Source organism: Teleopsis dalmanni, chromosome 1 (genome assembly GCF_002237135.1).
Source record: "Teleopsis dalmanni isolate 2A chromosome 1, ASM223713v2, whole genome shotgun sequence".
Classification (NCBI taxonomy): Eukaryota; Metazoa; Arthropoda; class Insecta; order Diptera; family Diopsidae; genus Teleopsis; species Teleopsis dalmanni.
The window spans coordinates 116028446-116042063 of record NC_051846.1 but is presented as its reverse complement, the minus strand read 5'-3'; the positions used below and the strand labels follow the sequence as shown (position 1 = coordinate 116042063).

Here is a 13618-nt window from a genome sequence, read left to right as displayed (position 1 = left end):
CAGAAACTAAAAGCGGAAGATTTTTTATTATTTGCTGAAGAACCTGTGGAGGGAAATTTTGGTAGTCTTAAATGTATGCATGATTCGGATGAAGAATTAGATGATAAAGATGATATAAGTGGGCTATAAATAAAGCACGTGAATTAAAACAAAAAGAAAATATTATTTGATCGATTTGATAAAGAAGATGTAGACGACACTATTCCCATCACTCAAGAAGAACTTCACCCACAACGATTAATTGCTGCTTATAACACCGATAGTAAACGAGCTTACGCTTACACACGTTCCGACGGCAAACACACAAAATCAACTAAATTTGCACAAGGTGATTTAGTTTTGACAGAACGAGAACCAGCATCCATTGGTATGTTCTGTAAACTTGAATGTCGATACAAAGGATGATTCGTAATCACCGAAGTTCTCGATAATGTCATCGAAGATCTATAGCGAATGTCAAAACGCGAGACAATTTGATTTAGCAGAAAACTTTGGTTGACGTCAATTGTGTTGCGTAATTCACGATTGTAGTATATTTTCAATTAAAAATTGTGTAAATAAAAACTAAATTAAAATAAGGCTCACGTATTTTATTTTATATTATAAAATATAAAACATTCAGGTATTCTTTGCACAAGTCAATACAATACATTATTCACAACTTGAGGGCTGCGTGCAAAAAAGAAAATAGGTAGTAGAAATATTTTGTATAAAAATATTTCTACTTCAATAAACCCAAATAAGCGTATTAACAAAACATGCAGAAATATATGTAAATTAATATAATGTATCATTCACCATGTAATAAGAATGTGCGAATACAATTCATCGCTGGAGAACTGCCGTATAAAAAATAAAATTGATAGTAGTATCAGTCTTTGTTATAAATTTCTCATCAAAACTGTATTAATTTGTCTAGAAAAGCACAAAATAACATTCACCAACCATTTCATACATTTTTTGTGAAATTACAAAAACAACTACAACAGTAAAGCGATCTATTTTTCTGTTTTTAAAATTAAAACTCTCGATGTATTACTTACATTTTGTTTCTAAAAACAATAGTTATTTATTTTTGTTTTAATTTTTGAGTCGTTACTTCGAAAATGTTTAAATGCGGTTATTTTTGTTTTTTAAAATATACTAACTTTTATTTCGAAAGTTTTTTTTGTGTATCTCTACACGTGTTTTGGCAAATTCGCTTTTGCCTTCATCAGGAGAATTCCTAATATTAAAACATCTAGCAATCTTACAAACTATTTATACCATAAACATGTTATTTTTAATACTAAACTTAATATTAATAAATCCTAAGGTTATTGTCCTTGGGGGTGACAGGTAAGAAATGGTGGCGGGGTTGGTCTGGTGTTGTTTTTTTTTATTTTTACATACAGGTAGTTAGGTTGACTGGTTGTCGGTTTTTTGGGATGTATCTAAAAAGGCACGATGACACGTTGCCTTTGTCGCCGTTGAGTAAAGTTGTGGTATGATGTTTGTGTATTTCGATGCTTTCTGCCGTTTCTAATTTCCAGCTATCCCTTACATTTTTGATTATTTGGGCGTTATCCCTGTTGATGTGGTGATTTTCCTTTACTATATGTCTGGCGACATTTGATTTTATGTGGGGGTTCATTTTCTTCGGTGCTTCTCTTGCTTCCTTCAGGTGTTCTTCAAGTCTTACTGATAAGGGTCTTTTGGTTTGTCCGATGTATACTTTGTTGCAGGAGCCACACTCTATTTTGTATACTCCGCATTTTTCGAATGGGTCAATTGGGTATTTTGTGGATGGTAAAAGGCATTCAAGTTGGTGTGGTCTACTAGAGTGAACTAAGTCGATATTGAACTTTTTTAACTTGGATTTTAGACCTTTGGAGACAGTGTTATTGTATACTACAGCGACTCTTCTTTGTTTTGGTTTTTCTGCTGTCAATGTCGTCATGTTCCTGGAATGTAGTTGCCTTCGTTTCTTTTTTATGATTCTATCGATGGTGTTTTGAGGGTATCCGTTGATGTCCGCTATTTCTTTAATGTATGTGGTTTCTTCATTGATGGCTGCTTGTGTAAGGGGTAGCGTGAGCATTCTATGTGGCAGTTATTATTATTGATTATTGAGTTATTATTGAATTACATATTTTTAAGATGAAAATTATTATATATTTTTTAGCAAAAAATGATACACACGGTCCGATGTATTTTAACAAGTTTTTACTTCACTTTATTATCTATAGTAATGAATAATAGGAAAAGGAATATAGAATAATGACAGGCCAGAATTGCCAGGCAATTAATTATTTAAAAAAGTACTTTACATAACAACACCCCCTCTTAAAGTGCTTTTATTATGTATAAAATATGATTTTAGTATTTCATTCCTAATTTCCTTAAGCAATTAACATGCTTTTCTGTGGTGAGTCCTTTGGTAAGGACGTCTGCGGGCATTTCTCCTGTTGGCATATATTTGATTTTAATAGTGCCGTCGTTAACCTTGCTGCGAATAATTTGATAACGAATATCAATGTGCTTTGTCCGTGGATGATACCTGAAGCTTTCCGTTAATTTTTGAGCGCTTTGATTATCATTAAAGATTTCAATTGTCTTACTTGTAACGCCAACATCATCAAGGACTGCCTTTAGATATAATGCTTCTTTTGTGGCCTCAGATATGGCCATATATTCCGATTCAGTGCTTGAAAGCGCTACTGTACGTTGCTTTCGAGCTTCCCAACATATCGCTGCTCCTGATATAATGAACGCATACCCTGAATATGAACGTCTATCGTTTAAGTCAGCGCCCCAATCAGCGTCAACCAGACAATACAATTCTTCATTGTTTTCCTCGTACAATAGACCATAGTTGCTTGTACCTTTAAGGTATCTTAGAATTCGTTTTGCTGCTTTCCAATGTTCCACGTTATAATTTGAATTGAACTGGCTAAGAAAGTTTACAGCAAATGCAATATCAGGTCGAGTTGTAACAGCTAAGGGATACATTTTCATAACACCTTCATCAATTTTTGTTGGTTTCGTTAACTTAGTGTTCAATTCTATGGGAGTCTTCATTGGTTTACAGTCTTTCATATTGAACTTTTCACTGATGCTTTTTGCATACTTCTCTTGTGAAAGAAAAACTTGATGATTGCTTAAATTTTGATGAAACTCGATGCCAAGACAATTACTTACTATTCCCAAATCCTTCATTTCGAAATCATTCGCAAGTGCAACCTTTATTTCTTTTATACGAAACTTATTATTGGACGCTGTTAGTAAATCGTTTACATATATTGTCATCAAAACAATGTCGTTGCCTTCACGCTTAGTGAATACACAAGGATCCTGTTGTACTGCACTTAGACCCATATTCTGTAGTTTCTTTGTCAATTTCATGTACCATGATAGCCCAGACTGACGGAGTCCATAAAGAGCTTTCTTTAATAAACACACAGGTGACTTACTTGATTTAATCGCCTTTAACCAATGCTGCGCTGTTTCTTTAACTTTTCCACACAATAAGTTTTTCCCACTGGTTTTGATGAAACAACTTTGTTCAGGAATGGTATAAGATAATCGGGAATTTCCAGGAAGACACTCTCTTCGAGCTCTCCATTTAGGTATGCTGTAATGACATCCATCTGATGGATCTCCAAATCCATTTTGCTGCCAGTGCCGCAAGTAGTCTTATAGATGTTGAACGAGCGACTGGAGAAAACATATCATGAAAGTCTTCACCTGGTCCTTGTGCAAAACCCTTCGCTACTAATCGTACTTTCTGTTTTCCGTCATCTTTAGTTCGAAGCACGAATCTATTCCCAATAACTTATCGTAATTTCGGTCTTTCGACCACTTCCCATGTTTTATTCTTTAGTTGTGCCACCATTTCGTCTTCTAGCGCCTTTGACCAGGAATTTGTTTCATCGCTTTCATGTGCCTCTAAAATCGTTACTGGAGTTTGATATGTAGTGAGAAACGCCATTTCACAATCTTCAAAAACGTTGTTGTCAGGTTCATCATCTAATTGGTTTTCATCAGTAATTTTTCTTACTGAACTTGTATTTTCGTCTTCGTTGGATGATTCTTCACCATTCCGATTTGACGTGTGATATTCTTTTCGAGGCCTACCGCGTGAATTTGTGCGAATAAGTCTCGGACGACCTCTTCTACGAATGGAGTTTTCTGCTCGCGTATCTGTATTTTCTACAATTTTCGGATTGACCGACGGTTTCTGATTTTCAGAATTTTCGAACGCAATATCGATATAATCATTAGTTTGGCAGTCGTTTTCATTGTTAATATAAATGTTTTCGTATTTATTATGATAGATATTTTTGTTTACGAACACGACATTACGACTTATTGTTATATTTCGTTTTGTAGGTGACTATAGCCGATAGGCTTTCGCTTCGTTTGAATATCCAACAAACATGTAAGGTTCTGACTTAGAATCGAATTTATCTCTAGTCTTATCCTTTTTTAGGACATATGCTTTAGAGCCAAATACTTGAAAATGTACAATAGTTGGCATTTTACCAGTCCACAACTTGTGCGGTACTACACCATTCAATGCTTTTGTAGGTCACCTATTTCGAATATAGCACGCTGTATTTATGGCCTCTGCCCAAAAGTTTGGCGGAACTTCAGCTTGTTTCATCATGCAACGGGCCATTTCAACTAGAGTTCTGTTTTTACGTTCAGCAATACCATTTTGCTCCGGCGTATATGGAGCAGTTAAGCGTCTTTGTATACCAAATTTCCTCAAGAATAAAATAAATTCAGAATTAACGTATTCTCTACCATTGACTGATTGTAAAGCATTAATTCGTTTACCCGTAAATGTTTCTACTGCTCTTTTGTATTGCTTAAATACATTTAATACATCGGATTTTTGTTTCATAAAATAAACTTGACAATAGCGTGATTTGTCATCAATAAATGTTACGATATATCTTGCATCCGAATTTGATGCTGTTCTCATTGGTCCGCACACATCACTATGCACGATCTGTAATAAATCACTTGTTCTAGTTTCTTTACTCTTAGGAAATGACTTTTGTGTTTGTTTTTCACTAATACAAATTTCGCAAGTCGGAAGTTTTTGTTTAGGATTTAATTTTAATCCGTGTACTAGGTTATTACTAGCCAATTTTTTAAGATCATTTTCATTTATGTGGCCCATTTTCTGGTGCCACTTTTCAATGTCACATTTTTCTTCAGCAACTTGTGCAAAATGATTTTTATTTTCAGCAATAAAAAGATTTCCACATCTTTTCGCTCGATTTAAAACCTTCTGATATTTATCCAATACGATTGCATGTGAAGGGCGAAAATGCACTTCATATCTGCTGTCTACTATTCTTGATACAGAAAGTAGACTTGTACGCAAGTCTTCGACATATAGGACTTCTTTAAGATCAATATTATTATCACGACCGTCTACGTCTACAGTTATTTTCATTTTATCGACGCCGTTTATATTTGTTGTGTTATCGTTTGCTAAGTTAAGCACTTTATTCGATTTTTGAAAGTCTGTAAAATATTCACGGTTTGCACTTAAATGGGCAGTACATCCACTATCTAGGCACCAATAATTTTCTTTTATTGAGCTAATAAATGCATCTTCAACATGATAGCTAAAATTATTGTTTACAGATTTTTCCGAATTTTTCAATTGCGTGTTATTTTCAGTTTTTGCTTTATTTTTACATTCACAAAATGTCCGTTTTTGCCACAATTAAAACATTATTTATTTCGTTTAGAATCACTGTATCGTTTGTTTTGTTTTGCGTTTCGGCTTTTGTTTCGATTTATGTATAGAGAGTTTTCATCACTATGTCTATCTTCTTTTGTCCTTTGCGATTCAGCTTCTTCTAAGATTTTCACTCGAAGTATATCTGGTTTCGGCAGCTCGTCGCGTGTTTCTAATGCGCACCTGAAAGTGTTGAAAGAGTCGGGTAGACTGTATAAGAGCAGGATAGCAAGAAGCTCATCCCCGATGGTGACGTCAATTTCTTTTAATTTCACAACGGCTTCGAAGAAATCGTTTAGATGTTCTCGAACCTTCTCACCCTCTTTCATGCGCGAATGTGCAACCTTTTTCAGCAACGTCGCCTTGCGCGCAGGCCCTTTTGATGAATATGTGGCTTGTAGGTTTATCCATATTTCCTTTGAGTTTGTGCATTCTGCAATTAATCTTAATTCTGATGCACTTACTGATAGCATTATATCAGCACACGCTTTCTGATAAAAGCTGATCCATTTTGCAGCCCCTTCGCCCGTTGGACACGACGCAGTACCTTCGATATATGACCATAAATCGTTTTTCACGAGAATAGCTTTCATTTGGAGCTTCCATGTATCGTAGTTTTCCGCATTAAGCGGTTCAACGCGAATTACCGTTCCCGACATTTATATACACGTATTAAATCTACTTTTTATGCGCACGTGCTTTTACTTCGCAGTGGAAGCGTGCTGGGCCCATAACCTATTATATATTTTTTAGCAAAAAATGATACACACGGTCCGATGTATTTTAACAAGTTTTTTACTTCACTTTATTATCTATAGTAATGAATGATAAAAAATGGAATATAGAGTAATGACAGGCCAGAGTTGCCAGGCAATTAATTATTTAAAAAAGTACTTTACATAACAACAAAAATAATAATTATAAAAAGTGGGAGAGCAAAATTCACGTAATAAAAATTATTTTTGGAAAATATAAGAGACGCTAATTTTAAATTTTATTTTTATTTTACGTTATATATTTTAATTAATTTGAAAACGCTTACATATATAAAGCATGAATAACATTAGGAATAAGAGTTATAAAAATGATAATTATATTTTTAAATAAGAGTTTAGTCAACCTTTTGGTGCTGTTTTTTTTTTTTAACAATATGTCAAAGAATTATTATTTCAATTCTTGCACGTTTAAGCATATTATTCAATATTCGAACATTAATTAATTTTTAAATTTTATAATAATTAAACCTTCTTTTCCTCATTTTTATTAATATAATATCCAACAATTTTTACTTGTTTATTTTTATATACAAAATTTATTTTACGTTAAGTCCAAATTAATTTACTGACAGCTATCAAAAATCCATTTAGCACATCTTAATTTTACTTTAGTACATTTACACTAAATTTACATTTACACTTTAGGCACGTTTTAATTTTACAATATTGGTAATAAATACTATGTAGTGGCAAGCGTCTTGTACCAAATCAAAATTCAATAATGATATGTCTCGGATATACATACGCATTGTGTAATTGCCAAGTTTTTCTATTAAAATAAGGGTTGTTATGTGCAGAATTTTGATGTAGTGGCATCATTATATTTTAACAATACATGTTGTGTTTTTTAATTAGGAATTTCGGTTTAGAGTTTGTAAAATAATAAAATAGTTAATTGGCGAAATGTGAAATGCTGTGTATATCGAAGAAGCTATTTCATTTGCATGGGTAGATTTATGTACTGTATATTTTATAGTACATTTTACTGTTATATCGTTATTCCACAATTTTTCATATTAAGAATTGCAAATCGTTTATAGAATAATTTTGAACATTATTAGAACATACATTTCAAAGTTTGGAATTAAGTTTTAGAAGTTTTTTTCTTATGTGTTATTACAAAAATGAAAGTTGAAATAAGCAAACTTAAAAAGGGTTCTTCGGAGCTAACACCCGAATGTCGAGAACTTATTGAACGAATCACTAAATGTAGTACTCGGAAAGAATTGTTAAATTTTCTAAACACTGTAACCATATGGACGTATGGAAAATGTGAACTTCATTATTGGATAGATATTCTAGATAAATTTGATGTTATTCTGGGCGAAGCAGCTACTAAAGAAATTGGAAATGAGTTCCTTTTAAATTGCGATACAAAATTTTCAGTAGAGGTAAGTGACTCGTTTAAATGTACAGAGTGGTTGGAAAAGTCTACATCATAAGAATCATGTTTTCTATGTAATATTTTTCAGTAAAAGAAACAAAAATAATAAACCTGAATTTTCAGAAACATATATTCATTACCTTTTTTTATTTTGGGCTAATGGAGAAAATTCAAATGGAGAAATTGCTTATGGAAGTATAGAATAAAATATACACTTCCATAACAAAGAAATTGGCCCAATCACTGCCATGATATTTAAAAGAAGTGATCTGATGCAAAGGAGGAGCATCCAGATATTAAAAACTTTTATTTTTCTTCTTATTTTACAGTGGGCTTAGTTGGAATGATGTACACTTTTATACCAAGAAATTTGTTTTTGTAGTTATTCATAAAGAAAAACAATTCAAGAAAAAATTGAGTAAAAGAATGAACGAATGATGTAGACTTATTTGACCGTACTACGTGAATGTAAATATAGTATATTAAAATTAGTCTCACACATTGAAATTAGGATTTTCTACTTACTAATCAAAAAAAAATTATAACTTTTTCTGTATATAGGTTTTAATGATCCAATTTTCTCTAATTTATTTAAAAGAATGCATAAATAAAAATTGTGCTCAATTTTGTGCTTCTTTCTATTATGTGAAGTTGTATAATATAAGATTAAATATAAAGAATTTTTGGCGTTTATTTTATGTATTTACTATATACCTTAATGAACTACCTCAATTATAGACAGTCAGAAAACAAAACATTTATGATAGCTTCAGCACCCTAGGTGGCAGTTATATAAACAGATCCATCTCCAAATCCGAAGTTGTGTCTGACATTTTTATATAACAATATATTAATTTCTTACTTGAAAAAATCAAAAAAAGTATAACAACATAATTATTGAACACAGTTAATGTACAATTATGAAAACAAAAAATTATAAACACAAAAAATAGTATAATTTGTTTTTGTTGTATTGTTTTTTTTTTTCTATAAAATTATTTACATTATTTATTGCTTACATTTTTAAATTAGTAGTTAACAAAAAGTGATCATAAATATTCTATATACAGAAACAAAAATTATTTTTTGTTAATAATTTAAAAAAAAAATTAATATAATTTTGATGTATAAATTTATTTTTGACGTACTGTAAGTATATATAACACGTTTTCTAAGGCGCAGCGTTTTGACCACGATATGCTGAAGCAGTGGATGTACTGTATTGCTGGTCGTACCAGTATGTTGGTTTGTTTATACAATTGCTATTGCACACTTGATATTACCAAATTTGTTGTTTAAATATTATACTTCACACAATTTTTTCTTGTCAACAGTAAAAATAGTTGCTTAATTCTTTAAAATATACAATTAAAACTTTCTTGTGAGATTAATTCAAATTAAAAAAATATTTTATAAATTCTGCCCACTACTTTATAAAAATTTTGAACTAAATTTTTTTTAAATCATACTGCAAGTATTTGTTTTTGTCGCGTTTTAGGGCAGTTTTGTTTTATATTCTTCCAAATCTTCTGTGTTCTTCTCGTAATTTAGTTGTGGACCAAACGAGACTTCGATGATAAACAACATTTGTAATTTTTCCCCCTGTTTATTATTTTTATATTATCGAATTTATTTTATATATTATATTAGCGAATTTAGGTCTTTTATAGGCCTAAAGTATGGCAAAAAAACAAATACTTATGAACAATTAGGGTTGATAGGACTTCTTGTAAAAATAATAATCTACAAAATAGATGTTTATTTGCATATAAAATTGTATAAAATAATTGATAAAATTTGAATAATTTATTTATGATTTAAATATCATATAGTTTTAGTAGAAACGTAATCTAAATTCGTTTTAAATGGGCTTGAGGAAAATTTAACAGTTTTTTGTTGCTTACTAATACTAATTCCACGTCTTTTATTTTCCATTGTAAGAATTTACTATTTATATAAAAAAATATTTTTAAATGAATAATTCTTATATGGCGTTTACACTGGCTGAAAATGGCTCATTCTGAATGAGTCATTTGAAAGTGTTTACATTCGTTGTATTTCATTTTTTCTCATTTCAAACAGCTGATTTTTCAACTTGCATGTTGATTTAATTTTTGGCCTGTGCCAAAAAAAATGTTACAGGAAGGTTAAATATACCTTCAAACCTTACAATATAAACTGAAAACTTGTTTCTAGATTTGGTGCATCGTTTTAAAGAAAACGCAACCACCAAACATTTGTTTACCTTTTTTTGTAAATATGTTAAAACAGTTTTTTTCAAACTGTCAAAATGCCATGAAGACCTTTCATTTAGGGTATGTTCAATGGATTCCCTTGCATTTGGAACATATGTGGAATGCATCCGAACGTCTTTCATACAGAATGTGAGAAAATTGCTCATTTTCGCGCTTGAAATTTTATATGCAAGAATGAGACATTCGCTACTCATTTTCGATTTTTGACCAAAATGAGCCATTTTCGGCCAATGTAAACGCCATATTAGACTCTAGGAAATCAACTGATAATTAAATATCATTTAATGACACATTTATGATTGCAAGCGAATTTAAATTAGCGCTAAATCTAAATATCAAGAAGTGACCGTAGACTTTTTGTGCTTCAAAAATTGTTGCTTTTGCATATATTTTTGCAATTAATTTTTTTTTATAGAATAACTGTTAGTTTTTTATATTTGAACTTCATTGTTGTTTCTTTAGTTAAAATTAATCTAAAAACAAAAATCAAGAAAAATGTTGTAGGTGTGCGTAGACTTTTTCTGCTGTATGTATAAAATTATATTTAAGTTCGGTTATTTTTTGTTTTTTAAAAATATACTAACTTTTATTTCGAAAGTTTTTTTTGTGTATCTCTACACGTGTTTTGGCAAATTCGCTTTTGCCTTCATCAGGAGAATTCCTAATATTAAAACATCTAGCAATCTTACAAACTATTTATACCATAAACATGTTATTTTTAATACTAAACTTAATATTAATCTTAATTTTAATAAATCTTAAGGTTATTGTCCTTGGGGGTTATTGTCCTTGTCACCCCCAAGGACAATAACCTTAAGATTTATTAAAATTAAGATTAATATTAAGTTTAGTATTAAAAATAACATGTTTATGGTATAAATAGTTTGTAAGATTGCTAGATGTTTTAATATTAGGAATTCTCCTGATGAAGGCAAAAGCGAATTTGCCAAAACACGTGTAGAGATACACAAAAAAAACTTTCGAAATAAAAGTTAGTATATTTTTAAAAAAACAAAAAATAACCGCATTTACACATTTTCGAAGTAACGACTCAAAAATTAAAACAAAAAACAAAAAAAAAAAAAAAAAATATATATATTTAAGTTGTTTTGTATTAATCCGGTAATGCCCAGAATAATTGTTGTCGCAGATTTTGTTAATAAGACATATATTAGTGTATTTTGACTTCCTGAGCAAGAATATGAGGTCAACCTTTTGATTTCTGTTGACACTTTTTCGGAAAATGTGAAAAACCTGCGTTTCCATATGGTAATCGTGGTTAAGTGGTGTTTTTTTTATAAAAGATTCGATTTTTTATTCGTTTTTTCCTTTGAAAATCTGAGAAAGAAAAACATTTTTATGAGGTAATGCGTTTTTATTGAGAAAATCTGCAGAAAAGTGGAAAATTATTGAAATTGAATGAAAATTAACTGTTTTATAAATCAAAATCCTTCATGGTTTTGTATGATAGATCGAAAAACATTTGACACAAAGTCCAACGTTGCATTTTCTACATGCTTGTCGTCCGTTAACTTTGCAATAATTACAAGCACAATGTCTGCGATTGGATGGTACGACATAGTGTCGTATCTGATCGTAACGGAGAGTGTGTTGAACTCGATACGTTTGCTGGGAATATCTGTTAGTAGGTAATTGACCAGATGATTTTGTTTTGGACCATAATGTTTGCAATAGTATGTAGCCAGTTGTCGTCGAAATTTTAATTGTGACATATTCGTTCTTGCTTTTCGATGAAGCTGCCAAGCAATTTAAATACAAGCATCTATTAACCAGGTAAAGATGCTGGACCACCATTTCTTTTCTACGTAAAGAATGCAATATTGTGCCAAATTTTGGTGAAATCTATCCACAACACACATATATTTGTTCCTTTAATTTTAAGTGTTTCTTAAGTCCCAATGGACAGTTTGCTAGAATGCGGTCTCGCGAACTGTTCCTGTTTCATTATAACCACATGATTTGAGATACGCCAACAATTGATAGCTTGTAGAGAGATGATCGAAGTAAAATGTAAATGACAGGTGCGGCACATGTTCAAAATTTAACTTTATATGTTTCAATCGAGCGAGGACTCTTTCCTTGATAAATTTCAAAATTCGCCATATAGCCTGCAGGAGTACAAAGCGACCGTCATCTTCTGTTACCTGACCAATATAATCAAGTACTTCTTGCAAATATAGACTACTATAAAATGGTATAATATATAAAATGTTAACTGAATAATGTAATATTTATGGAAAAAATGACATGAAAATAGAAAAAAATACATAGGCAATAAAATAAAATCGTAGTTCTTTGCAACATGTGCCCTCGCCGACCCACGATTACCATATGGTAACGCCTAAAGTAAATCGTAAACAAGTGATAAAAAAAATATTTTTGCCAAAAAAATTTAATTTAAATTCGATGGTTTATTTTAATAAGTATCAATTAAAATAGCTTTTATTCTATCCAACCGAAAAATAAATATTTTATAGGTACACTTACCGACGTGCCATATCGAAAATACAATTTTTTTCAACGTTTTTTTTCACTTCACTTTGACTTGCGACAACTACGGTATGCGTATTCAGACTGTCATAAAGTAACGTTGTTATAATGATTTGCGTGTAAAAAAACGTATTAACCATGTCTGTAGGTGTTATAATATATATGTTATGCATGTGTATGAAATGTCTTAACTTGCATTACCTTATGGTAATCGTGAGTTATTTCGGGTTAAAGTGCCTTAACTGTGACATAGTTTTTTATATAATTTTCTTTAATAACTTCGTAACTCTTTGTGAATATTGAAAATTAATCCAATCACAGCTTGTATGGTTTTTTTCGTTGGATGGAGAAATCAGCTCCTAAAGTTAAATCGTTTTGTTACGAGACAAGCTGTATAAATAATTATTTTTTTACTTTATAATTTCTACAATATAAAATTCCTTTTTTTGGTCTACATCTTACTTTTAATTACTTTTCTTTTATGCTTTATAATTTCTAGGATACGCAGTTACTTCTTCTGGTCCTGAATTTTACTACGCTTCTTATTGAACACTCTTTTTCGAGACATCTTTACAACTCAGTTGAACATTTGACGCATTTAATATCATCACAAAACATGAATATTGTCTTAGCTGTGTTGAATTTATTATATATGTTTTCTAAACGCAGTAACTTTATACCCCGTTTACCATATGATAAAAAGGACATATTGCTTATAAAATTGTTTAACATTGCGGAAGTAATATTTATAAAACACACTCTTTATATTGTCATTGAAATAATTCTTTCCCTAGCGTTGGGGTGATCCTAACTATGGACTAGCTTTAATTGATTGCTGTTTAAGGAAACCAAAATTCGAATATCTTTATCAACTTTTGGTTGAATATATAGATGAAAATGGACAAATAGCATCTTTAGAAATTCCTGATATGATGGATTTATGTAAAAATTC

At 31.0% G+C, this 13618-nt stretch overlaps 1 protein-coding gene across 1 annotated transcript; it reads right to left on the bottom strand.

Moving 5' to 3' along the window:
• Positions 1–3814: 3814 nt before the first annotated feature.
• On the bottom strand, positions 3815–6399 carry LOC119665655. The gene is made up of 4 exons (XM_038074883.1): positions 5924–6399; positions 5120–5597; positions 4613–4852; positions 3815–4219 (listed from the first exon to the last, which is right to left on the bottom strand). Exons 1-4 carry the CDS (start codon positions 6397–6399, stop codon positions 3815–3817), a joined length of 1599 nt encoding a protein of 532 aa, XP_037930811.1.
• Positions 6400–13618: the final 7219 nt, after the last annotated feature.

Excerpts from the sequence above, each read along its gene's own strand:
- LOC119665655 (XM_038074883.1), bottom strand. The coding sequence starts at position 6,399 with ATGTCGGGAACGGTAATTCGCGTTGAACCGCTTAATGCGGAAAACTAC. Across the intron at positions 5,598-5,923 it reads GACTCTTTCAACACTTTCAG|CTCAATAAAAGAAAATTATT; the intron begins GTGCGCATTAGA and ends TGCATTTATTAG. Across the intron at positions 4,853-5,119 it reads AATTGGCTAGTAATAACCTA|CAATACAAAAGAGCAGTAGA; the intron begins GTACACGGATTA and ends AATGTATTTAAG.